At 45.0% G+C, this 26,584-nt stretch overlaps 2 protein-coding genes across 23 annotated transcripts in view; one reads left to right on the top strand and one right to left on the bottom strand.

Annotated features, from left to right (window-relative positions):
• Positions 1-15,088, top strand: part of AK5 (adenylate kinase 5) — a 279,780-nt gene extending 264,692 nt beyond the window's left edge. For both annotated transcript variants that reach the window (XM_070078235.1, XM_070078236.1), the window contains exons 13-14: positions 1,900-2,091; positions 13,808-15,088. In XM_070078235.1, coding sequence (XP_069934336.1) covers positions 1,900-2,091; positions 13,808-13,876 — 261 coding nt within the window. In that variant the 3' untranslated portion in view covers positions 13,877-15,088. The remainder of the gene's footprint in view (positions 1-1,899; positions 2,092-13,807) is intronic.
• ZZZ3 (zinc finger ZZ-type containing 3) overlaps positions 15,085-26,584 on the bottom strand; it is a 110,692-nt gene continuing 99,192 nt past the window's right edge. For 18 of the 21 annotated variants that reach the window (XM_051857565.2, XM_070078229.1, XM_070078215.1 and 15 more), the window contains 3 exons: positions 24,103-24,237; positions 21,168-21,268; positions 19,635-20,918 (listed from right to left, as the gene is read on the bottom strand). In XM_051857565.2, coding sequence (XP_051713525.1) covers positions 20,774-20,918; positions 21,168-21,268; positions 24,103-24,237 — 381 coding nt within the window. In that variant the 3' untranslated portion in view covers positions 19,635-20,773. Of the gene's footprint in view, positions 20,919-21,167; positions 21,269-24,102; positions 24,238-26,584 lie in introns of all 21 variants that reach the window. The other 3 variants (XM_070078216.1, XM_070078223.1, XM_070078230.1) reach the window with 1 other exon arrangement.

Raw genomic sequence — 26,584 nt, 5'->3', positions numbered from 1 at the left:
TCGTACTGTGGAGTCCTGGCCACGGAGCCTGCTGAATTGCGCACTCCGTTTCTGTAGGTCAGGTGGGGAGCCTGAGACCTCGCATTTCTAACAAGCTGCCACGTGATGCGCTGCTGCTCCTCAGATCCCGCTTGGGGAGTCAGTGCTACCTCTAGACAAAGCCATCTTTGCCCTGCACTTATTTTAGGGGCGTGGCCAGCTATGCTAGCTTCTGCTCAAACACGCTGACTCTGTTTGTATCTGAATCAGCCCCTGAATTATCTCTCCTGCTCCCCCAACCCCAGTAGCGTGAAAAAGACCCAAACCACAAGTTGTTCCAGGACCAGACATGAAGAACATGAAGCTGCCACCCGAGCTCGCCCTCTGCTGGTGAACAAACGTCATTTTCTCCGAAACCCTCACCAGCTAATAGGGACAGCAGAGCAGGACGTGTTCCAGAGGTTTCTTTCACTCCTAGATTTTGGAGAACTTCTTCACTCTCTTCTTGAGCTACATTCCTCTGAAGGACACAAAAACGTCTGATCGACGCTCCCTGGAAACTCATGTATCTGAGTGCTGCCTACGGGTTCTCCCCACCCCTACTTTGCCATCCCCAGGCACTTTGCACAGAGGGACCCTTTGTTTACTCACAGCCTGAACATGGCGAGGTCAGGAGTGAGCAGTGCTGCCTTTTCATCCAGGGTTGGATGGATCCAGAGACATCAAGGACAAAACAACAGTTCAGAGAAGGTGGGGGGACTCAGGTCACAGGTCACATCACCATCATTTCCTCCTTTCTTATCACCTACTCTGTGCAAGACTCAGGACCAGGAAAGGAGGATTCTAACTTTTGCACACCGAGCTCACGGTGTAACCATAACATGAGCACAGCAGCTCTGACATTGTACTTCCAGGGTCTTTGCTCTTGGCAAGCAGCATGCCCACACTTCCGTATTTCACCGTATCGGACCCTCACAGCAATCCTGTGGTCCTTCTCATTGCACAAATGAGAAAAGTGAGGTCCGGAGAACCAGGGCGACACCTCTAATTGTTGATAAAACCAGGAGGTTTAAAGAGCAATTGGTTATTAGCACTTACCGCTCTGGAGGTGATGGTGCAGCTTGGGGTTCCTTATACAATGCAGTCAGGTACTGACTAAAGTTGGAGCCAGGGTAGGGATGCTGTAAGCACCCAAGGGACGGCTGGATGTCCCTGTCCACACTTTCCACGTGGCTTCCCCAGAGCTTGGCCATCTCAGGGTAGTTGGACATTGTGCATGCTAGCTGGCTTCCTTCCCAACAATATTCCACAAATCCAGGCAGACACTGCAAATTTTCTGACAATGTAGCCTCTAAAAGCATGTAGCACCATTTTCACTGTGTTCCATCCGTCAAACCAGCTATAGGTCAGCTCAGAGTCAAGGGGAAGGGAAATGAACTCTGTCCCAAGAGGGGAATAGCTCATAATAAAGAGAGGTGAGGAATCGATGAAGTGAATCTTGGAGACAAGTCATCACACCAGGATTTGGCCCTAAGCAGCCTGACCCCACTTCAGTGTTCTGGGTCATCACATTCCACCCACCCCCACACAAAGTAGACACAGCCATGATACATACTGGTGGAAAGGAGGAAGTGGTTAGCTCTGCTGTGGCAGGTCGGGAAAACTTTGCATCCAAGGACTCATCACACACAGCCCGCCCCTTGGTGCAGAAGACCATGCATTATTTGAGGTGACCGAATAGCTGAGGACAAGACACAGCTCTGGAAGGAAGGAGCCGTGAAGTCCAGTCCCAGCCATGCCACGATGCAATGCTGGGGCTTGACAGGAACCAGAATGCCAGGAAAAGACAGCACTGAGGCCCCCGGAATATTGGCACAGTGGAATTTCTGACCATACTCTGCTCCACTCCCAACCCCCTAGATTGGAGACCCACACTTGGTGATCTGCATGGACTGCTCCGCAGATACCATGACCAATCGCCTTCTCCAAAGGAGCCAGAGCAGCCCGCGTGCGGATGATGCCACCAAGACCATCGCCAAGCGCCTCGAGACCTACTACCGAGCATCCATCCCCGTGATTGCCTACTATGAGACCAAAACGCAGCTCCGGAAGGTGAGTCCCTCACTGCCCCTCCCAAATGAGCCGGTTACCCTTTGTCAGAGGAGAAGAGGCTGGGAAGTTGTTGGTGCAGGCATTTGGGAGTTAGAGCTGCACACAGCTACAGAATATGAAACAAAACGTGAGTCCCTTACTCTCTTCACTGTTGCCTCGGTCAAAATTAAATACCTGTCATCATATGGACCCTGAAAAACTGGTCATGTAAGTTCCACAGATCCATTACAGTTAACCAAGTTCTTTTCCTGAAAGAGAGGAAGAGATGGGGGGGGGGGGGGGAGAGGAAGAGACGGAGGGAGGGAGGAGGGAGGGTGGGCATCATAGGCACTGGTGCTGACTTTTTGGGTGCTTTTAGACTTCAGCTGAACAGATCAATCCAGAGCTCTCTTCTAGAGCTAAGAGTCAGTCTGAATTTCTAGAGTTTTTCAAAGGTCCTATCTGGGACTTGGCTCCTGTGCCTTAATTTCTTGCAATCACTAATGCCTTGGGTGAAGTAGAAAAGCAGATAGCTAACTGGAACAGTGAAGATACTGTGGCTAAAGGAGAAGCCACTTAATGTGCATGAGCCATAATCCTAGCTGATTCACCATTTATTTCACAGATTTAGAAAGCTACCCAATCCCCATTCTTTCACTCATTCTGTAACCATGTCTCAGGTGCCCATGGTCCATCCATCGCCCTCGTGGTCTGGATGCAGATGATATTAAGAAGCAAGTTCTTGCCTGCAGAGCTTGGGGTTTCAGCAAAACGTGTGCTCAGTATGCGGTCAAAGCAAACACTGAGTCCTCAGAGCGCTAGCGTCTAGGCTAAGGGGAAAGGAACCGTATCCAGGAGGGTTGCCAGGGAGGACTGTGTTGGGTGCCTGGGGAAAAGGACGTGCTAGGCAGAAGGAGCCCCAAAGGAGAAAGATCAGGAGACCCAGTCACTCCGCATGGCTGCGAGGAGGGACAAGAGATGGGGAAGGAGAGGCAAGCAAGGACTAGGTCAAGGTGAATTTCATAAAGAAACAAGTAACTGTCCTGTGGGTGGAAGGAACCCCCAAAAGGGGAGAGACCTAACCAGGGTTTCAGTCTACAAAGTTCACTCCATCAGTCTTGTGGAGAACAGGTCACCAAGAAGGCTGAGACACAACTGAGAGTCTGGGACAGACACCCAGGGACAAAATCCTGAGGATCCAAACCCTAGTGGGAGGGTGGGGATCCAACTCTTGCTATCCACATAGTAGGAGCCATCAGTCCATCAATAGCAAACGTGCTTCTGCAGCAGCCACATTAGGGACTCCTTGGGGAAACCAATGACAAGGAATTCCTCTACACCTGCTCATTGTCCACTTCCCAGACCCTTAATCAGCGCTGGGTGTAGAAGTCTGAAAGGTGCTTCTTGAGGTAACTGAGGGACGGCAGACCTCAGAGCTTCATCCTCGACCTCTGTCCCCTCGGCAGCCATGGCTGCTTCCCTGCTTTATCGGCGTGGCCTGCCAGGGTCTGTCCTCACGCACGCAGGGAGCTGCCGCCAGTGAGTAGGTCGTCACTTGCAAGAGGAAACTTCTTTATTGTGCTTTGTGTGTGACCTCTCGTTACCACATAAAGCAAAGACTTTAAAAATAAACAAAAGCTGCAAAAAAAGTAAATTGTATACATGTAAAATCTTTTAAAAAAAAAAAAGATTGATTGATTGATTGGTTTAAAAGGCAGAGCGACAGAGAGAGGAGGAAAGAGAGAGAGAAAGAGATCTTCCATCTGTTGGGTCACTCCCCAAACACTGCAATGCCTGGGCTTGGCCAGGCTGAAACCAGAACCCAGGAACTCCATCCAGGTCTCCCATGTGCATGGCAGGGACCCAAGAACCATCCACTACTGCTCTCCCACGAGCATTAGAAAGGTGCTGGATTGGAAGCAGAGCAGGCAGGACTCAAACTGGCACTTGAATGTGGGCCGGGGGATGGAGGGAGCCTCACAAGTGGTGGCCTAATGCACTGAGCCATAATGCCAGCCCCAAGAGCAAGTTCTTAAGATTCAGGAGTGCAAAGGCCTCTCCGGGACTAGACAGTTCAGTGATACCTTCCTGTTCTGCAACCTCAAACATACCCAGTACTATCCACGTTCAAGATTTGTAAAGGAGAGAAACGTCTCTAAGTAGTTCAGGGTTTAACTACTTTCCAAGCCAGAAGATTTGTTTTATCTCTCTCTTGTATTATTCCGATCTGAATTCTGTAAACTCACAAATGCCTGGCACATGGAGACAGGACCAACAGCCTTCTCAGATAAATCTGATTTCTGGAATCCTCCTTAGAGCTCTCTATTTTGTAAGTAAGGGAAGTTTCCAGTCCTGTTTGGCTCGTTGCTCCAGCTTCCCCAGCACTTTGGGGATTCTGGGAGCTGAGCTGTGGTGAGGTAATTTCTATGATCCACTTGGCAAATATTTCGAATCGCTCTGGCCCAGACTGTAGAGCCGTGTGGGCCACAGCCTTTAGTTCTCCCAGAGGCCCTCAGGGGAACACTGCCTCAGCCCAGGACTGTCTCCTGCCCATGCAGCTGCAATGAACTTGGACACAAATACGAGGCTGCATCAGAAAGTTCCTGAAAATGAAATTGAAAGACAATTTTATGTCGGTATAAAATATATTTGAGGGACAGGCGTATGGCACATCCAGACCTCAATGTCCGAGTTGCCCTAGCAACACTCCTGATTCCGCCTTCTTGCTGATGCACACCCTGGGAGGCAGCAGGTGATGGCTGAAGGACATATGTCTCTGCCACCCATGTGGGAAACCAGATTGAGTGCCTGGCTGCTGGCTTTGGCTTGGCCCAGTCCTTGCTGTCATGGGCATTTGGGGACTCAGCCAGCAGACAGGGTGTGCTCACTCTTTCTTTCTCCCGCTTATCTCTTTTTCTCTGCCACTCAAATAAAATCAATAAATAGATGGCCGGCACTGCGACTCACTTGGCTAATCCTCTGCCTGTGGCGCCAGCACACCAGGTTCTAGTCCCGGTCGGGGCGCCGGATTCTGTCCCGGTTGCTCCTCTTCCAGGCCAGCTCTCTGCTATGGCCCAGGAGTGCAGTGGAGGATGGCCCAAGTCCTTGGACCCTGCACCCGTATGGGAGACCAGGAGAAGCACCTGGCTCCTGGCTTCGGATCAGCACAGTGTGCCGGCTGCAGCGGCCATTGTGGGGTGAACCAACGGAAGGAAGACCTTTCTCTCTGTCTCTCACTGTCTAACTCTGCCTGTCAAAAAAAAATCAATAAATAAATGTTTTAAACCTGGCATATTTAAACAAAAAAATTTGAATTCATGCATATGAGAAGTCCTCAAAAATTTCATGGAAAATTGGTATTATAAAAAAATTATGCATGAATTGCAAAAAATTTTACACCAAAATAAATTTATCTTTTTTTTTTTTTTTGATAGGCAGAGTGGACAGTGAGAGAGAGAGACAGAGAGAAAGGTCTTCCTTTGCCATTGGTTCACCCCCCATTGGCCGCTGTGGCCAGCGCACCGTGCTGATCCGAAGCCAGGAGCCAAGTGCTTCTCCTGGTCTCCCATGCTGGTGCAGGGCCCAAGGACTTGGGCCATCCTCCACTGCACTCCCTGGCCACAGCAGAGAGCTGGCCTGGAAGAGGGGCAACCGGGACAGAATCCGGCGCCTAGACCGGGACTAGAACCCAGTGTGCCAGTGCAGCAGGCAGAGGATTAGCCTACTGAGCCGCAGCACTGGCCAAATTTATCTTTTAATTCAATTTTTTTTACTCTTTTTTTTGGAAGTCACCTTGTACATCTGGAATGAACAATCCCATGATGTTCTGTTTCCCACCCTCCCCCAAAACAATGTTTTGTCCTGTATTTGAGAAAGAATTAGAAGAGCTGTCCTCCACCCCACCCCCTAGTCCCGGGCACTGGGGCAAGACACCGTTTCTCAGGAGCTGCCCCGCCCCCCTCACAGCAGAACAATCACCGCCAGCTGGCCAGTTAGCCCAGGAGGAAGTAGTTTTCTTTCACCTTAAGAGAGAGAATGTATTGTTGAGTGAATCGCTGAAACATAGCACTTGGGCGTGAAAAGCATAGCCACTGGCCAAGGACTCCTTAGTGCACAGAGTACTGGCGCGGGCGTCAGAAAGTCCCGGCCCAGCCCTGTGAATTGTCAAACAGTTCTCTTGACAACCTTATTTCCCCAGACAACCAGTGTGAACAGTTTACTATGTTTTTCCCTCATTCCCTCTTTCCCTCCTCCTCCTCCCTCCTGACCCAGATCTCTCTACCCTGTGCACACCCCCGCCCATGGTGATGAGTTCTGATTTGGTGAAGATACCACCATCCCGCACACTTGTCTCTGGAACGTGTCCAGGTGAAGACCTATCACAGTGAGGGGTCCCTTTGGCTGCCACTGATGTGGGAAAACTTATATAGATAATTTTACGTTCCTGAGCTGGAAGCCACACTTCCCTCACTCTGTGTTGCCATGTTCACCTACCTGTCAATCAGGTAACCCCTCCCCAGGAAGTTCTTCCTCTTCCCCGGGACATGGGGGTGGTACCCTGTAAACACTCAGTTTTCCAAGTTCATGAAAAGCTGGGTAAAAGGGAAGCTCGCTCTCTCTCCTTCTGTGGCCTCAGGACCAGCAGAGCAGGGTATGAAAATTCCCCTTTACCTCCCTTGGCCGGCTCTCCCTAAACAAAGCCCTCGTGTGCCTGTGCAGTTTTCTCACTTTGTAAGTAAACCTATCACACCGCACACCGAGTTTGTGCCTTTACTTAGAATTCTTCTCTGAGTCAAAGGCAAGAGTCTGGAATATTAACTTAGGCCCAGCCTGGCCCACAACACCACAAAATGTGCAGAACATAGATACTCTACAGCGTATTCCGTCAGCTGCCTTCTCCTTTCGTTTGGTTGTTTTGGTCAGCTTCTAACAACCACGCAGTAAGCACACATCCTGAATTGGTCTTTTTTTTCTACTGGGAGACACCACTGAACTGTTTATGGAGAGGTGCTTTGTTTCACCCATTTCCCTTTCTCCCACATTGCCCTGAGAATTCTCTGAAATGCTCTCTGTGTTTGCTCGTATCACATGGTGGGTGTTGCCAGTGCCCATCTCAGGGCAGCCCCTTCGCTGGGGTCCACTTGAACTCAGAACCTCTCCAGAAGCCCCTGGGGTTGTCCTATATGAGGTCTTTGACATAGTCAGCAGACATTCGCTGGGCATCTCTAAGACCCAAGGAAGTTAATTAATGCGGGGAATGCAAAGAGGAGCAAAGACCGAGCAAATGGCACCCACAGCAAGGTGGTCCGTGAAGTCATAGGCCTGAGAGAATGTTCCAGGTCTTTGGGTGCACAGGGCTCAGGCCTGGGGAGACAGAGTCGAGGCCTCGGAGAGCAGAGGGCACGTGAACTGCGTCCTAACAGATGAATAGAGTTGGTGCCAGATAGAACGAAAGCAGTGAGGTATGCAAGAGCCCAGTAATGCTTGCATGATATGCAGTGCCAGAGAGATAAGGCACTCTAGAGGCAAATGAGGTTAAAAAGCAAGACTGAGGCAAGACGGTGAAGTGCCTCAAATCTATGCATTCAGTCATTCGTTTTTTTCAATAAATTTGCTAGTCCAGCACTGCTCAATAGAAATATAATGTGGACCACATGCAATTAAAATGTAATCACAGTGCGGCTGGCACTATGGAGTAGTGGGCTAAGCCTCTGCCTGCAGTGCCAGCATCCCACATGGGCGCCGGTTCAAGTCCTGGCTGCCCCTCTTCTGATCCAGCTCTTGCTCATGGCCTGGGAAAGCCATGGAAGATGGCCTGTGTGAGAGACCCAGAAGAAGCTCCTGGCTCCTGGCTTTGGATGGGCCCAGCTCTGGCCATTGCATCCATTTGGGGAGTGAACCAGTAGATGGAAGACCTCTCTCTCTGTCTCCCTCTCTCTGTAACTCTACCTCTCAAATAAGTAAATAAAATCTTTTTAAAAATTAAAATGTAATCACAGAAACTAAAAAGTAAAAAGAATCAGGTGACATTAATTGGAAATATAGTTAACCTTATATACCATAAATATTATTTCAATATGTAATCAATGTAAAATTATTAATGCAATATTTTGCACTTTTTTTGAATTGTACCTTCGAAATCTGGAACTTAGGGTACATCTCAACTGAGATGCTAAATTTTCATCAGGAATACTACAGTGTTTTCAGAAAACACATAGTCAAAAGGTAGATTTCAACCAGTCCTGGCCATTTGGGGAATGAAGTAGCTGATAGAATCTCCCTCTCTCTCTCTTTCTCTCTCTCTCTCTCTCTCCCCCTTTGTCCCCCCCATCACTCTGCCTTCCAAATAAAATACATAAATTCTTTTAAAAGAAGATAGATTTCACATACCTATGCTGTTCCACCAATATTGTTAAATTTTCTAGCAAGTCAAATATCAGTGTTAAATTTTAGATTAACTTTAATTAAACATTAGAACTTCACTTCATCAGCTGTGTTAGCCATGTTTCAAGTGTTCTGCAGCCACCAGTGGCCACTGACTCAGTCCTCAACTACCCCCGGAGGTCAGAGCTAAACACTGCAGGAGCTGAAGGGAGCCATTGGGTAGGCAGGAAGATGAGTGAGCAGACCTGTTTTAGAAAGGTCATTTTAGAAGGAATAGGGTTTTTTTTCTCTTATCTGTGGAAATATGTGCTAGTCAAAACTTCAGAGAGAAGGTGTTTAGCCTAGTGGATGAGATACTCATGTCCCATTATCACAGTGCCTGGGTTTGTTTCCTAGCTCCTAGCTCCAGCTCCTGGCTCCAGCTTCCTGCTAATGCAAACCCTGGGAGGCAGTGGTGATGCTCAGGTAATTGAGTTCCTGCCATCCAGGCTTGGAGCCTGGCCCAGCCATGGCTGATGTGGGCATCTGGGAGTGAACCAGCAGATCAGAGCACTCTGTGTGTGCCTCTCAAATACATTTTTTTAAAAGTTTAAACTGGAAGTTTGATGGAGAGAAGGAAAGATGGTGCCATGTAACATTTAAGTGCACATTCTATTTGGGAAGTTCTGTTTATAGAGAGGCCATTAAGGTGCACATTATAAATTGTCCTTATATTTTTGTTAAATGTAACCTTTCAATCTCTGTAAGGTACACGAGTGTATTGATTCAGGTCAGTCCCAAGTCTCATTAGCTTCCCCTTCTGTGGAAGATCAGAGATGGGCTTTGGGATGTGTCTCTTTCAAGGACAGAGAATTAAAACACTACACTGAAGAACTTACATTATGCCCAAACGGTTGTATTGAGTCTGTGCTCCTAGAACTTCTTGGAGACCACACACCTGATGTACTGCCCAGTGATATGATCAAGAAAGTGTAAATAAGCAACCTGGTGTTGGTGGATTCATACCTTCTCACCCCTTTTGGCTGCAGAGGAGGAAGCCTAGGAGGGGGCAGAAAGCCAGTGAACCCGCACTGGCGTTTGATAAGCCAAGGCCAGCAGACTATTCCACAGGGCTGTTGGTAACAAGATTTGCTACAAAGGGGTGTAAGGCAGGCGAACGCCCCAAGGCATTTTTTTAACATCCAGGTTCAAGGTATTAAGGCGATTATTTGGCAATAAACAGGAAGGAAGTACTAATGCCCACCACACACATATGAAACTTAGCGACATCATGCTAAGTGAAGGAAGTCACACAATACCCACATACTGGGGGTTCCACTGATATAACGTGTTCAGAATAGGCAAATCCACGAAGACACCTCATTCCAGTCTGTTTTCCCAGCCTCCCTCCCCCAGTCCAGGCAGCACTGGCTCTGGTCTCAGTAAATGACCCGCTGTTCCCAGAAAAACCCAGGTGCTTGCAGGTCTCTCTGCCTTTGCACATGCTGTTCCCTCCACAGGGAAGGCCTGCATTCTTCCTGTTTCTAAAGTTTATTTATAGTCATTTGAAAAACAGAACAACAAAGAAAGATCTTCCATCTGCTGGTTTGCTCTCCCAAATGCCCACAGCAGCCAGGGCTTATCCAGGCTGAATTCAAATCTGGTCTCCTGTGTGGGTGGCAGGGACCCAAGTCCTTAGACCATCTTCCACTGCTTTCCCAGGCATTAGTGCTCAAACCAGTGCCCATATGGGATGCCAACATTGCAGAGGCAGCTTTACCTGCTATGCCACAATGCTGGCCTCTGGATTTTTTCTTTTTTAAAGATTTATTTTATTTATTTGAAAGCGAAAGCTATAGTGATGGAGAGACAGGCAAATCTTTCACATCTGCTAGTTCACTCCCCAGATGGTCACAACAGCCAGGGCTGGGCCGATCTGAAGCCAGGAGCCAGGAGCTTCTGCAGGTCTCTCACATGGGTGTAGGGGCCTAGGGGCTCGGGCCATCTTCTGCTGCCTTCTCAGGTGCATTAGCAGGGAGCTGGATCCAAAGTGGAGCAGCTGGGACTGGAACCGACACCTATAGGGGATGCTGGCATCACAGGCGGTGGCTTAACCTTCTGTGCCACAATGCTGGCACTGTTTATCATTTTATTTGATGACAATTACTACTTTCCCCAGGAAGCTTCTCTGCCTTTCCAATATGGTGTGTAAGGTGCCCTTTTATCCAGAGCTCCTGAGCTTACCTCTTAATAGCATCAACTCCTGTTAAGTGTTTGTCTCCACCCTGGAGCTGTGAGCTCTTTGAGAGCAGCAACATTGATCAGCTCGTTCTCTCCAGCACAGGGCACACTGTCGGCACCCAGGAAATGTTGTTGGTGGTTTACAAGCGCAGTACCAGGCACAGTCCTGTGGGTCGCTACATCTGATTCTCCCATTGGGATAAAGTGTGACGTATTTATTAGACTTTAAAATTGAAATTTTACTTGTTATCTTTTCCTTGATGAGATATCTCACGTACACAGGAATGCATCCAGGTAATACCTATGGTCTGAAAAGAGTGAACACCCATGGAACCACCAAGCAGGGTGAGAAACTCAAAAGGACCCTGGAAGCACCCAAGCAGGAGCTCACCCTGTCACATCGCCTTTCCTCTTCTCCCCAGGGAAAAAACCATTGTCCTGGTTTTCATGAGACTCATTTATTTGCTTCTCTGAATAGCTTCATCACCCAGGCATGGTTCTGTAATCAATATAATCTAGCCTTGCTTTTGACCTTTAATTAAACTGAAACACTGTCTTCCTATTCTTTTGAGACTTGCTTGTTTCCCTGGACTTGGAGAGACCAAACCATGTTGTTGAGTCGAGCTGTGATGGATTCTCCCCATTGCTGTAGCATTCCATGAAATGACTGTGTCACAATTTAGCACCCATCTACCGCTGACGGACATTTGGGATTTTTCTAGGTGGGGGCTGCTGCAGACAGTGTTTCTGTCAACATTGCTCTGCTCATTTTCTATGGGACTTAACCACAGCAAGTCTTGATTTTTTTCTTTTGGGAATTCAGTCTACTTCTGGCAACAGTCCCGTTCCTGGGGGTTGCGAAGTTGAAACTAGTTTGCATAAAGAAGATCTAGGCATGTAGACAAGAGGTGAAAAGAAAGGGAGTGTTTCTCAAAGTGTGGTCCAAGAGGGCCCAGAACAAAATCGTCTGGACAATGTGTTAAATCACCGTTTTCACAAGCCCCCGCCCCAGCCCCAACCTGCTATGTGAGGCCCTCTGGAGCTGAGCCTTGGGAAGTGGTGTTTAGCAGGCTCGCCACACTCAGGGTCTTAGGTGGATCATCAGGAATTTTAATTTCCCCTCCCATTTGTAGCCTTTAACGAACCTTTCTCCGTGCGGCTTCAAGTGCGGCTTCAAGCCACCATGGTACAGCCCCCCAGGCCCATATCCACAGACAAACTCCCACCCCTTGAATCTCCCCCTCCCCCCTTCCCCCAACCCTGGCTCTTCTGCTGCAGCACTTGGCCTTAAGGATGATGGGCTGCTTTGGGAGCGTTCCCTTCCCTCATAGCGGCACAGCCGCAACGGGTGCAGCTCCAGCCTGGTCTCACTCAGGTCTGCTCACTGAGCGCCATCCATAGCTCATCAAGGTTGGCAGTGGCCAGCAGCTCTGCCTCCTCTTTTTTATTTGAAAGGCAGAGAGAAAGACAGAGCACTTCCATTTTATTGGCTGGTTCACCCTCCCCCTCCCCCACCAAATGCCTGCAACAGCTCAGACTGGGCCAGACCAAATCCAGGAGCCCAGAACGCGCACATGGTTGGCAGGGACCCAAGTGCATGAACCATCACTTGCTGCCTCCCAGGTTGCACATTAGCAGGCTGCTGGATTGGAAGTGCAGCCAGAAACCCGGGCGCTCTGATATGGGATGCAGGCCAGGGGTGGGGAGTGGGGGATTCCAAGCAGACTTAAGCACTTAAGCACCTGTTCCATAGGTTCCTCTTTAAGCAGTAGTGCCTCATATCAGTTTCTCTAAAGGAACCTGGAAGATATTTTTCAACATTTATCTTGCAGAGATGCAAGCCACCAGCATCACCCTGGCCTCCCAGGCCTCTCCCTTCTGAAGATGACACGTGTGTGATGGGACAGTCTCGGTGACTGTCCCATTATTAGGGCCACATTGTTAGGAAAGAGGAAGGGGGCATGCCTTCATGCCTGGAAAGTCAACTCCCTTCCTACTTCCTGCGCTGCTGCTCCCTACACCAGTGCTCCAAGCACACTCTGCCCTTACAACACCTCCCCACTGTGAGCCCCACTTCTGCTTTCTCCTCCACACCCCGCCCCTGCTCCCTGAAATCTCTGCCTTCTTCCTACCCTGTTCCAAATTCTCCCAGCTGAAGTAACTCCAGCGCCCTTCCATGATCCCTAACAGCACTTTTCCTGCAAAGGACACTTCGTCCCTGTTGTCATCATTTGAAATACTTTTTTAGAGCAGTTTGCATACACCCTGTCCCCACACACTACAACCTCCCGGCTGTCAACATCCCCCACCAGAGCCCGACATTTGCTACAGTCCGTGACCCTACGTTGATACACGATTATCGCCCCAAGGACACGACTAACATTAGGGTTCTGTCCAGGTGCCCTACATACTGTGCATCTGGCCCAAGGTATAGTGACGCATCCACCATCAGAGCATCGCTGCCCTAAAAATGCTGTGTTCTGCCTGTTTACCCATCCCTCTGCCCCAGCACCTGGCAACCACTGATCTTTTTGCTTTCTTCATATTTTTGTCATTTGCAGAATGTCAGATCGTTAAAATCATGCAGCTTCTTGTTCACGTTTTCATTTTGCCTCCGTGTATTTTCATGACTTGATAGCTCATTTCTTTTCAAGATTATTTCACTGTCTACATTTACCAGTTTATTCACTCACCCATTGAATGACATCTTGGTTGCTTCCAAGTTTTTGCAATTATGTATAAAGCAGCTGTAAACATCCATTTGCATGTTTTTATGAGGAGGTAAGTTTTCCAGGGAGCACAATTGCTACATAGTTTTCTTTAGAAACTGCAGTGGCTTCCAAGGTGCTAGTATCCACCAGCAGTAAGAGTTCCTGTTGCTGGTAGTCCTTGCCAGCTTTTGATGTTGTCATTGTTTCTAATGTGGTCCATTCTAACAGGTGTGAAGTGAAATACCTGCTGTGTTATTTTGGGCACCTACTTACTAAGCAATGACACTTCACCATTTTCTCTGTGGATTTTGTGTTTTTAAATTTTGTTGAGCAAATTATTCAAGCAGGTGATCTTTTCCCTCATTATTACAAGTGACTTATTTCTTAAGTGTAACTGTACCTTCCTTTCCTTTTAAATACAGATAAACGCTGAAGGAACGCCAGAGGAAGTTTTTCTTCGGCTTTGTGCAGCTATTGACTCTATTTTCTGAAGGCAACAATGCATGTTTGTTAAGAAGAGTGGAAACAGAGAAAGCCAGTAAAGGTCCATCCCTTAACACAGTGTTTCAAGTTAAACCTTTTGTGCCCTCCCCTCCCGACATCAGTGTTTGCTTCTCAGCCAGACCTGTGTGAGAGGTGTCTGGAAATCACGCATGGTGTCTTTGGGACTATCAGCCTTTCTTCCCGCTTCAGGAGAGCTGTCCTCACAGCACACACAGTTTCTATCGTTTAGTCTGCAGCTCAGAGCCAAGTCAGGACGGGCCAGTCATGCCCCCAGGACCTGCTGGAGTCCTGATCATTTGGTTCAACACCCTTAATCCCCTCTCCCATCTTCCTGTCCCTGCAGGATTCCCACACTGTTCCCTGAAGGTCCTCACGGTGAGGGCGGCCCCGGGCATGCGTGCTCTGGTGGCTGAGTCTCCTCTCTCATCCACCAGTGGCTCAGAGACAGAGGGGGGTTGACTAGAAGATGGCATGTACGCTGTGGTGGTGGTGGTGGGGGGCATCAAGCAAGTAAAACTTGACAGAATTTTTTTTTAAGTGAAACTGCCATTTCCAAGACAGCAAGTCCCAGATTAGTCATAAATAACATTCTGTATTTACTTTTAGGAAACTGGCCACTTGGGATACTCTCATAATGGCTAAGAGAACAAGTTTGACAGATTGTATAACCTAGTCGCCTCTCTACATGGTGTTGTAATTTCAGCAATTATAAATGACTATCAATGACCACAAATAATTTGAAAACCTGAGATGACTTGTTATTTACTGGACAAATACCAACTTATAATTTTGATTTGTAATTATCAACTGTTTACTTATTGCCAAGCAAGCTACAAATACAGTAATAACAAAACTATGTGGGTTGGAGGGCCTGTTAAGAGGGTGTGCGCAAATTCTAGTGTTGTACTTGTTTCACAGGGGCCTTTCCCAGGGCTTTACAACCTTGCATCCAACCAGTGAAGTCTGGGTTCTCACCTGTGCTACCACGTGTCAGACCACAGCTTCTTAGGTATCCTAATGAAATAACTGCATCTTCTACGCCGTCATTACAAAGGACCATAGTTTCAGTTTGCATGATTTTTTTCTTCAGTGGTTGTGCAGATAAGAATCCATTTCCAGGACAGAATTGTATTTTTAAAAGTCATTTTTTTTTCTTGAAATGGATATGTATAAATAAAATAAATGGAAGACAGGATAAAGCTTTTTCATTTATTTATAACTTACATCATTCTGGGAAGCATTTGAAGCCTTATTCCAAACAGAATTAGAAGCAAACACAGTAATAACTGAGATTTCTGCTATGTTCATCTGGTTTTAATTTTGGCCATAGATCAATCTTGAGCTATTACAGATGGAATCCTTAATGTATTCATGATACATGGTAATTTTCATATTTACTTTTTCTCTAGCCTTCATTCTTAAACAGAAAAACCAGTGCTAGAGAAGAAATTAAATTTCTTTGGTTACAATTATGCCTCTGTTAATACAAAGGGGCATGTTGCCACCACTCACACATTCATCAACTCCTTGATTACTACCCCAAGTTGTCACCCTCTTTATAGGGGAGCAGGAGTATCTGAGCAAATTAGAAAGAAAAGTGTTACAGGATGAAAATTATCGGTTGTGCCAGAAAACATACAATGACTCTTTATAGGGATTAACATTCTTCAAACACATGCCACATTTCAGCAAACACAGTGCCTGCCCACCGCAGCTGTGACTGTGTAGGGAAAAGGAAATGAGCCGAATCAGCAGGGCCAACGGCTTTACCCTTGAAGAATGTCTTGGGTTGCAAATTAGGTCTTCCACAGAACTGCCAGAACACGTTTCTGATCTGAAAGGCTTGAAATGGCAGCACTACTTCAGAGTCATAGGACTTTAAAACAGGAAATGACCTCGGGCTCTCTGTCTAGCAAAGGACTTCATGTGTGTCTAGAAGACATGAGAACACACAAATTCCTTTAGAGTGATCCACATTCAAGGCCATGCCTGGGCGGGGCTTCTGACCCCATCAACTACTTTCCCCTCTCACCTGGCTCCAATGACACTGGCCATCCTCATGTTGCTCGAACAAGACAAACCCCTCACTGGTGCCAAGGCCCTTCCTTCAAGCCTGCCTTACATCCACACAACAAATTTGCTCTCTTCACTTGGATCTCTGTCCAAATCTGCCCTTGTCAAGGCTTTCAATGATTATTCCGTCTAAAATGGCAGGCTGTTTCCCATTCTTCCAGTATTCTTTTTCTTCGAGATTATTTTTCCAACAGATTTTATTGCTGCAAGGTTAGTATTTTTGTTTGTTCATGGCTAGTCTTCTGCATTAGACTTATGCATAAGCCTTGTCCAGGCAGGGCTCTGCATCGCCAGCCTCCCACAAATAGTACTGATTACTGACAGCAAACACGTTCAAATTCCGTGCCTCCAGTTTTCCCATCTGTACAATGGAAACCACACCCTCACAGGATTAACCGAGTTCACAATATTTGGAAATCACTTACTACTACTCGGTTCTCAGTGAAAGGTGGTTCTCTATATACATTTGAGTTTCACTTCCACAACTGGGACCAGGACTGGAATTTCTACTCCAGTGTCCCTTCTATTACATCACCTTAAAGACAAGGCAGAAGGCCAGTGCCATGGCATAGTGAGCCAAGCCTCCTCCTGCAGCACTGGCATCCCATATGGGTGCTGGTTAAAGACCCGGATGCTCCTTTTGCAACCCAGCTCTCTGCTATGGCCTGGGAAAACTGTCAAAGATGACCCAAGTGCTTGGGCCCCTGCACCGACATGGGAGACCCAAAAGAAGCTCCTGGCTCCTGGCTTTAGATCAGCCTAGATCCAGCCACTGTGGCCATTTGGGGAGTGAACCAGTAGATGGAAGGCCTTTCTGTCTCTCCCTCCCTCTGTATGTAACTCTACCTCTCAAAGAAATGAAAAATCTTAAACAAAAAAAGACATGGCAGAGAATTAAGACACATGGCCTAACTGAAGTCCCACAGGAGACCAAAACTATCTCAGCCCTGTAGGGCTGAAGCACATGCCCCAAGTAAGATCGGCTGGGATTCCCTGTCCTCTCACGGCCCTGGAAAGGACATTTCCCAAGGCAAGCCCTCTGAGGAACAGACACACTCAGGCACATGTATATGTTATCTACTAACTTCTGAGAGGAATGAGCTCACCAAAACCTTGGTCATACAACCAACAAATACAGAGAATCTATTAAAAAAAAAAAAAAAAAAAAGGCCCCAGAGGTACAGACATGGATGGTCTCTGTTCTTATGGAGCTCTCGTGCCACAATTCTCCAAAATCCATTTAAACAGCTACATGAACTATGGGGGGAAAAAGGTAGGTTTTTGTTTGGGACCATGAAAACAGCAGCACATTCTTCATCAAGGTTAAGAAATAAAAGTAATGCTTTACGGTCCAAAAAGGACACTGCCAGGTGCGGTGTAGCGGGTTAAGGTGTCACAGCGGCACGGGCAGCCCATATGAGCCACAGTCCGAGTCCTGACCGCTCCAATTCCAATCCAGCTCCCTGCTAATGCGCCTGGGAAAGCAACAGAAGATGGCCCCAGTATCTGGGCACCAGCCATCCATGTAGGAGACCTGGCTGAAGTTCCAGGTTCCTGGCTTTGACCTGGCCCAACTCTGGCTGTTAAGGCTATCTCTCTGCCTTTCAAATAAACAAACAAATCTTTTATTTCAAAAAAGGACAATGTCTTCACAATCTTGTGGGAAAACCCACTTGTTACCTAGAGACTCCCCATTCTATCCAATGTACCTGCATCAACAGACTTCAAAATTTTTTATCTACAGTGAGATACACAGCACTTTTAACTGAAAGAGAAACTTCACAAAACAATACTTACTACATGTACACACACACACAACCACTATTTTGTCTATTTCATTTTTTAAAAATGTTCGTCAAGTCTCAATAAATTGTTATGTTCAATAATGTAAACCAGGGAGAAGGAAGGAAAATGGATAAAGGCTATTATTAGGCCATGCAAGCGGTCTCCTAATTCACAATGGCTGAGCATTACAGGGTCTCTATCTTGTGCTTCCAGCCTGGACATAGGCTCAGGTTTGTACTCTAGGAACCAGCTGACATAAGGAGACCTGCACATCTCCTGCACATCTCCACTCCTAACACCAGAGCCTGACCAAGGGAATATTCTTGCTTGGGAAGTTGGGCAGTGAGGCCAACACTGACGCTAGAGTAATCTGCCTGGGTTAAGGTCCAAGCATCACCACTTTACTAACTTTATGATCTTCCTTGGACAAGTGATTTCATCTCTCTTAGATTCAGGTCCTTGTAAGAAAACAGGATAGTAAATGCACCTGCCTCATATGGTTGTTAAGAACCAAGTTAATTACTGCATGCTTGCTTGGCACACAGTAAGCTCTCTTGTCAGTGTTTGCTATCATAAATAGTGCATCACACCAAAGGATACCTCCCCTGCCTAAACCTTATAGCAGTAGTTTTAAGTCTCATTAAAAGTATCTTCAGTTATTAGCAAATAACTTGAACATAATATATCAGGAAACTGAACTAACATAGTGAATACCATTTAATACGCAATGCTTTAACAAGTATGTTTCTTACAGCCAATACTTTTGTTAGGCAGATGGGAGGCCAACTTATAAATGACAGCCCTGTGCATTCATGCAACCCTAAACTTAAAACAATGAAGTATTACTTCTACTGTCCTTAGGGGCCTTTTGACAGCACTGGAGGCTATTTGTTTAGAGCTCAAAACAAACACATCTGGCTGAAGCAGAAAATAACTCCTCTTACCACTCCAAAGACAAAAATCCTTAGCCTCAAAGTGGGTTTGTCTACTTTGTTTATACAACAATCACATCACAATCCTTTTCCAAAGCATTGTTCATACTTGATGAGACTTTGTATCTGATTGGCTCTCCAAAATTAATTACTATTATATCTGCACAAACATAGAAGTTACCATCAATTGCTGCTGTCTTGCCCAATCACAGGTTCAAGGCAGGTATTTGGGCAGATGTAACGGTTAGTATCAAAATGTCCCAAGTGCCACTCTGCTCCTCCACAGGAATTCCAGAGTACATTTACTTTCCTCTCCAATTACATTATATCAATATCATCAATGATCTTTAAAATTCTCAGTCCTTTATTTGAAATTACATTACTTTTCTCAATTTAAAAGTTTCAGGGTATGATTTTAGTATACTGCTGTGTGTTGAGGAGAACTAGTAAATAATGTCCCCAAGATTTAAAACAAGGAGTCTTAAATATCAGGTGAAGTATAATACCTACTCCACCTTAAAAATATTTATACTTATTTTTTCCTAAAGTCAGAAAACAAGGTGATTTTCAAAACCATGTATTTAAATATGTGGGGTCTTAAATTTCATCAAGAATAACTGGAATAAAAATTTTCAATTTTAAGCTTAGTTTTCACATCTGGGCATTGATAACTGCCTTCTTCTTTAACCGTGGCCTCTATTTCTTTCTTTCCCCCCGACCCCTTTTTATGGTAAACTAATATACTGTTTCAGCACACGCGGACTGAAAACAGGAGCATCTTCCACAGGACTTTGCAAGTTCACTTTTTCCATCACATATTCTTTACTCTTTACAAAGGACTGAAAGAAGCCCCTTTATATATGTGAAGTAAACCCCCTAAAAATTCTAATTTCTGGTTTTAACACTGGTAAAACATCCAAAACCTAAGCAAAAGGAAGTCACAACAAGCATTCTATAATATAAACAGACAGTATCCACATAGTTTATTTCTCACAGTTCTCCTGACAAATGAACATTATTCAAGAACATACTGTATACAGATAAGAAGAAACATACAAAATGTTTTAAATGATACACAACAAAATCCAGCAGTATAAAAGAATGCAGGTGAACTCTTGCTCACTGCGCAGACTAAATTTAATCACTTGTTTAAATAGTAATAAAAATACAATCTTTTATGGATCTTGTGCAGACTACAAAAGAGGGAAATTATTACCATATATATGATTTTATATTAGGCAGTTTCTTTGATGAGTTGTACTGACAACTCCAAATACAGAGGCAGAAGGCTGTGTATTTTAAAGGAATCAATGTTGTGAATTAGACTTTACACAGTCACTACCACTGGCACTTTCACCATAGTCTGTACACATCACATGATCATCTTATTTAACATTACATTTAAAAAATATATCTGAGTGACGACTTTGTAACATTCACACACCACGAGCTGGTTAAGGAAGCAGTGCCACAGTTGCTTCCTGTAGTGCTTCGCTGTTGGTAAGAAGGACAGTTCATTGTGGTTAAAAGAAATTAGATATCAATATGGTTAAGCAGCTCCAATTTACTAAAGGCCATCAACGACCACCACTGGGACAGTGAGTTCTTTTAAAGTGGATATCCTAGAAGCAAACACCGTCATTGGTTAAAACTTTGTCTAAAGAAGTCAGTTTCTGTGCTGAAAACTATTTTCACAAAACTGAAAGCTACTAAACTGCTTTAATATAAATACTTTTTGTCTTCTCCTTATCATACTTGTGATCAAGTTCTCTGAAACCTTTGGAATTTACTCTCACTTTAATGTGTGCTCTCGTTTCCATCTCGCCCATTTGAGATCACCACCTAAAGGCTTTCAAGGTGGTGGTGAGAAATTCACCAGGGAAACCCTTTGCTCACCAGGAATGTTCAGCTGCTGGGCAGTGATCTAGAGCCACAACCGTGCAGAGCTGTACTTGACGAGAACACTCAGGAAGCTCTCATGCTGTGAGTGTCATTTCAGGGAAAGCAGAGAATCTTTCCAAACTGTGCACATACTTAACAATGATACCATTGCTATGTGTCGAAGAGGACTAGGAAATGATGTTCTCTTCCATGTCATCTGTTTGCTGGAAAGTAGTTGGGGTCCAGGTAATTATAACTGGTGCCCTGGGACACACAGTAGTCTCTGTCTAAGAATGTCTCTGACCTATAAATAGGTTCTAATTGGTGATCTTCCTTGTGGATTTCTGTTTCATGTAGGCTGCAAAGAAAACACACAGGAACATATCATTACATGCCACTGGGTACAATTCAGTTTATGTATTACAACGCTTTCTCACAGCTCTGTTTAAATCCACTAATCTATCAACATCTCAAATGGAAAGTTATCTGAGATGTGCTATGATAAATTTTAATTGCTTAGAACAAAGTTTAATTCACTAAGCATGGCTATTTTCTAAGCTTAGAGATCAAATTGACTGAAAAGCTCTTTCCTTGTCAGAACACTTACCAGTCAGAACAAGAATCACAGAAATCCAAAGACATTTCTGGAGGACAATCCTGGCAGTGCCACCGAACACCCTGGATAGGTTCTATGCCACAGTTATCACACTAGAACAGATTCAGAGAGGGAAAACTGTTAAGTTACAGCATTTCACAAGCTTTTTCATTTTCTGCAGAGAAACATGTGATGTGCCAAGACTCCTTCTCCTTGCTCCCCATGCTCTGCAGAGTAGAATAACACAAAAGGTTGTCAGTTAGATACAATTTCCAGCAAACTAGGTAAAATTCCAGCAACTCAAGATCAAGACCCAGGTGAGTAAGAAGCACATTGCAAGGAATAATCTTTAACATATTAAACCTATCAAAAATTTTTAAATTAAATCTCTCAAACTTGGGCATTTGTTTAGGTACTCAGGCCGGCCAGTGTTGAAAAACACTAACGCGTTGGGCCGGCGCCGTGGCTCAATAGGCTAATCCTCCACCTTGCGGCGCCGGCACACCGGGTTCTAGTCCCGGTCAGGGCGCCGGATTCTGTCCCGGTTGCCCCTCTTCCAGGCCAGCTCTCTGCTATGGCCAGGGAGTGCAGTGGAGGATGGCCCAGGTGCTTGGGCCCTGCACCCCATGGGAGACCAGGAAAAGCACCTGGATCCTGGCTCCTGCCATCGGATCAGCGCGGTGCGCCGGCTGCAGCGGCGGCCATTGGAGGGTGAACCAACGGCAAAGGAAGACCTTTCTCTCTGTCTCTCTCTCACTGTCCACTCTGCTTGTCAAAAAAAAAAATAAATAAATAAAAAAATAAAAACAAATAAAAAAAAAAGAAAAAAAAAAAAACACTAACGCACTATTATAATTAAAATGATCCAAATACATTACAAAACTGTTTTGATAGGTTAACACAGATAACATAAACAAAAGTAACCATGAAATCCTACCTTACTTAATAACCAATATCTATCATGACAAAAAGACAGATTCAGCTCTTTCGTACATGGTGGGATTTTTTTTTTTTTTTTTTTTTTTTTTTTGACAGGCAGAGTGGACAGTGAGAGAGACAGAGAGAAAGGTCTTCTTTTGCAGTTGGTTCACCCTCCAATGGCTGCTGCGGCCCGCTGATCCGAAGTCAGGAGCCAGGAGCTTCTCCTGGTCTCCCATGCGGGTACAGGGCCCAAAGACTTGAGCCATCCTCCACTGCACTCCCGGGCCACAGCAGAGAGCTGGACTGGAAGAGGGGCAACCCGGGATAGAATCTGGCACCCCGACCGGGACTAGAACTCGGTGTGCCAGCGCCGCAGGCAGAGGATTAGCCTATTGAGCCGCAGCACCGGCCCATGGTGGGATTTGATAGCTCAGTGTTTTCTGTGCAATTCTGGGGAAATGAAAATCAATCCCATTTCTTGTTTCTTTGATCATCAGGCCAACCAGAGTGGCAGAGAAACTTAGAAACAAGCCATGGTTGGGTTTTGCAAGTTTTGTTTTGAGAAATGGAGCGTTTTTCCTTTGAAAGGTGAGAGCTGCTGGTTAACAAAATGTAATGGAAAAAGGAGGGTCAGAGAATGAATGATCAAGCAGGAAAAATCATTTAATATATTACGGCTAATAGCTGCTCCAAGGGGCCAGAGGTATAATTTTGTTTTCACTTTACTTTCTCAGCAACACAGCACATGTACTTCTTTATATTTTTAAGATTTATTTTATTTATTTGAAAGACAGAGTTACAGAGAGAGAGGTAGAGACTGAGAAAGAGGTCTTCTATTCGCTGGTTCACTTCCCAGATGGCCGCCACGGCCAGAGATGCACCGATCCAAAGCCAGGAGCTAGGGGTGGGTGCAGGGGCCCAAGGACTTGAGCTGTCCTCCACTACTCTCCCAGGCCATGGCAGAGAGCCGGATAGGAAGAGGAGCAGCCAGGACTAGAACTGGAGCCCGTATGGGATACCGGTGCCTCAGGCCAGGGCTTTAACCGGCTGCACCACAGCACTGGCCCCACAGCACATATTCTTCTATGTATACTACCACCACCACCAAGTTCACAGCCCCATTACCACTTCCTCTAATTTAATCAAGCAAGTCAGCTCTACCACCTAAAGCTTTCCCAAATCTGTCAACCTCTCTGTATTTTCATATCCACCAGTTAAGTTCAAGATACCCTCATCTTTTGTCTAAATTTACAAAGGAACCTCTGAATAGTGTCCTTGCCTCCAGACTTACCTTCCTCGAATCCAGCCTCCATACTACACCCAGAAAAATCTTTTTGTCCCCTTTACATTGTTTTCTAAGTGCATTAAATAACACAACTGAATTCATTGTTCTATGGTATTTAACAATATAACAGATACTAAGAGCTGTTCAGTTCTAAACCCTCTGCCTTCCTAAAAGTTATCAACAATAATAGTTTATGTAAATAGAAGGATCTTTCTGAAACACAAATTTCATGTTATACTCTGCATGAAACCTCTCAATTCCCAAACTTTTAGGATACAATAAGCTCCTTGACAAAATTTCCAAGGCATCTGAACAGTCTGACTAGTCTCTAGGCGGCACTGTAGTTGTACTTAATTGCTTTGTTTCACTTCCCTAAATTCCTTATGAGAATGAAAACAGCATAAGGGCAGGACCTATATTTTATATAATGGGATAATGAGCAAGCAACTTGAAAGGGGAAAAAAATTTTACTGATCCATGCACAACAGCAACCAAAAGATAAACCACCACACAATAATCTACCTCATATTCTAGATAGCTGCATGTTTGTCTTCTTTCTACTCAATCATACTTCTCTTGACATCGTGAACGCTGGCATGCTACTTTGTGTAAACCAGTAAGACAAGATAAACTTATTGACTTCTCCTTGTATGCTTGCGAATTTTAGAGTTCAACTGGCAGAAACCATTTTAAAGTATATCACTTTTCAAAAATTAAATAGGAAGATTAGGCAAAATTTACCTTGAAGCCAACATGCTGCACAAATCCACTTTCAGCCTGCATTTGCTGAAGTTTCTGCTTCTTTAACTTTTTAAACTGTAGTAGTTCTTTATATTCAGGTAAATTCCTATACATAATAGGAATACTTTCTTCATCCTTTTGAAAAGAACAAACCAGAACACAAAAATGTTAGTTTAAGAAATATTGATACAGAGTCTCTTTCTATTTGCAAGATCTTATTTTTCACTTTTAAGATAATTTCCCTTTTTTTCACTTTTAAGATAACTTACCTTTCAACATTTAAATAAAATTAGTGACACATTAGCAATATTTGACACTAACAGTTTTGGAGGACTTTTTTGCTGTTGTTGAAAGGCAGTTAGAGGCCGGCGCTGCGGCTCACTAGGCTAATCCTCCACCTTGCGGCGCCGGCACAACGGGTTCTAGTCCCGGTCGGGGCACTGGATTCTGTCTCGGTTGCCCCTCTTCCAGGCCAGCTCTCTGCTGTGGCCAGGGAGTGCAGTGGAGGATGGCCCAAGTACTTGGGCCCTGCACCCCATGGGAGACCAGGAGAAGCACCTGGCTCCTGCCTTCTGATCAGCGTGGTGCGCCGGCCGTGGCAGCCATTGGAGGGTGAACCAACTGCAAAAGGAAGACCTTACTCTCTGTCTCTCTCTCTCACTGTCCACTCTGCCTGTCAAAAAAGAAAAAAAAAAAAGAAAAAGAAAAAAAGAAAAAGAAAAAGAAACAAAGGCAGTTAGAGAGAGAGATAAAGAGACAGAGAGAAAGGTCTTCCATCTGCTGGTTCACTCCCCTAAATCTGCAACAGCCAGAGCTGGGCCAGGCAGAAGCTAGGAACCTAGAACTCCAAATTGTTCCCCTATGTGGGTAGCAAGCAATTGGAAGTAAACCAGCAGATGGAAGATGTATCTCTTTCTCTCTCTTTTCCCCTCCCCCTCTTTCTCTCTCTCTGCAACTCTGCCTTTCAAATAAATAAATAAATCTTAAAAATTCTGAGAATGCTTTTTGTCATTGTGGGCAACTTCAGAACCTCCACAGTCACCCAGTCCCCTATTTCTAGCATCCATTCTTATACCAGTTCTCCATCCCATCTCAGGCTCCCACTCTAGCAGCGATACTGTGGACCCTCCTTCCACTGGAAGAATTTTATGTCCAAAATACAAAGTTTAGATTTTCCCACCCACAATGTGATCATTTTGTCCTCTTCTTTACTGTCTCACTGCAAATAACGTTTTTTAAAACCCCACTGCAATTTCTACTCAGTATCTTCTTTCTATATTCCATGTTCTGTCACCCCGCATCCAATCCTTTCCTTTGCTACCTAATGTCTGGTTGCATGGACATCCATTTCCTAAAAGCATCCCCAACTCACTCACCCTTACTCCACTGCTTTCTAACCCTGAATCAAACAACCCAACCCCTCTCATTTCCCCTGCTTTGTTTGGAACTATTAACTACTATGCTCACTTTACATCAAGGAAATTGACATTTATAGCAATTATAACACTTGTCCAATGTCATAAAGTTAATTATTTGCAGAGTTGGGTAATTTGAACCTAAATTTGTCTCAACACTCAGCAGCCCATGGTAGAAATCTAAGAATTATCCTAATGTTTTCACTCGTAAATCTAATCCAACAAATCTTGTCAGTACTTAATACTTTCTAAAATCTTTCTCAGATTGGTCCTCTGTTCACACCACTACTTAAAAATCTCCCAGTGGTTTCCCAACTATCTATCGTAAGCAGCTGGATAAAAGATTCTTTACAGTTTCACATTTTACCTTATCTTTATCTTTCACCCATTTCAAATTCTTGTCAATTCAAGTTTTTAAATAATTTTTACCTTCGCATGTCACCACTAAGAAAGACAACATAAGTAATAGTATAAACAAATATGGTGTAGCTCAAATGATTAAATAGGGTAAGAAATGTTATAATTAAATTTAATAACTCAGATGTTTTAAGCAAAAGCAAAGAGTACACATACTTATAAATTTTAAATTTGCATTTTAAATCTAAGAATGTTTTTTTTAAAACTATTTATTTATTTATACGAAAGACAAAATGATGGAGAGGAGATCTTCCATCTACTGGGTTACTCCCCAGATATCAACAACAGTTGGGGTTGGGCCAGGCTGAATCTAGGAGCCAGGAACTCCATCCAAGTCTCCCACATGGTGGCAGGAATCTAAGTACTTGGGCCATCGCATGCCGCCTCCCAGGTGCATCAGCAGGAAGCTAGATTAGAAGAAGTGGCAGGACTCAATCTCAGGTACTCTGATACACAATGTGGGAGGCTTAACCAGAAGCTTAATTTGCTCTACCATAGCACCAGCCCTGTAAGGATATTATGAAATTTGGTCACCACAACTCAGAAAAGTTACATCATATCACATCGAACTGGATGGTTACTATCAAAAACAAAAGTAAGAGCAGGCAGAGGTTAAGACACCACTTGGGATATCGGCATCCCACATCAGA

Source organism: Oryctolagus cuniculus, chromosome 7, assembly GCF_964237555.1.
Source record: "Oryctolagus cuniculus chromosome 7, mOryCun1.1, whole genome shotgun sequence".
In the NCBI taxonomy this organism is placed as follows: domain Eukaryota; kingdom Metazoa; phylum Chordata; class Mammalia; order Lagomorpha; family Leporidae; genus Oryctolagus; species Oryctolagus cuniculus.
This window is presented reverse-complemented; position numbering and strand designations above follow the sequence as displayed.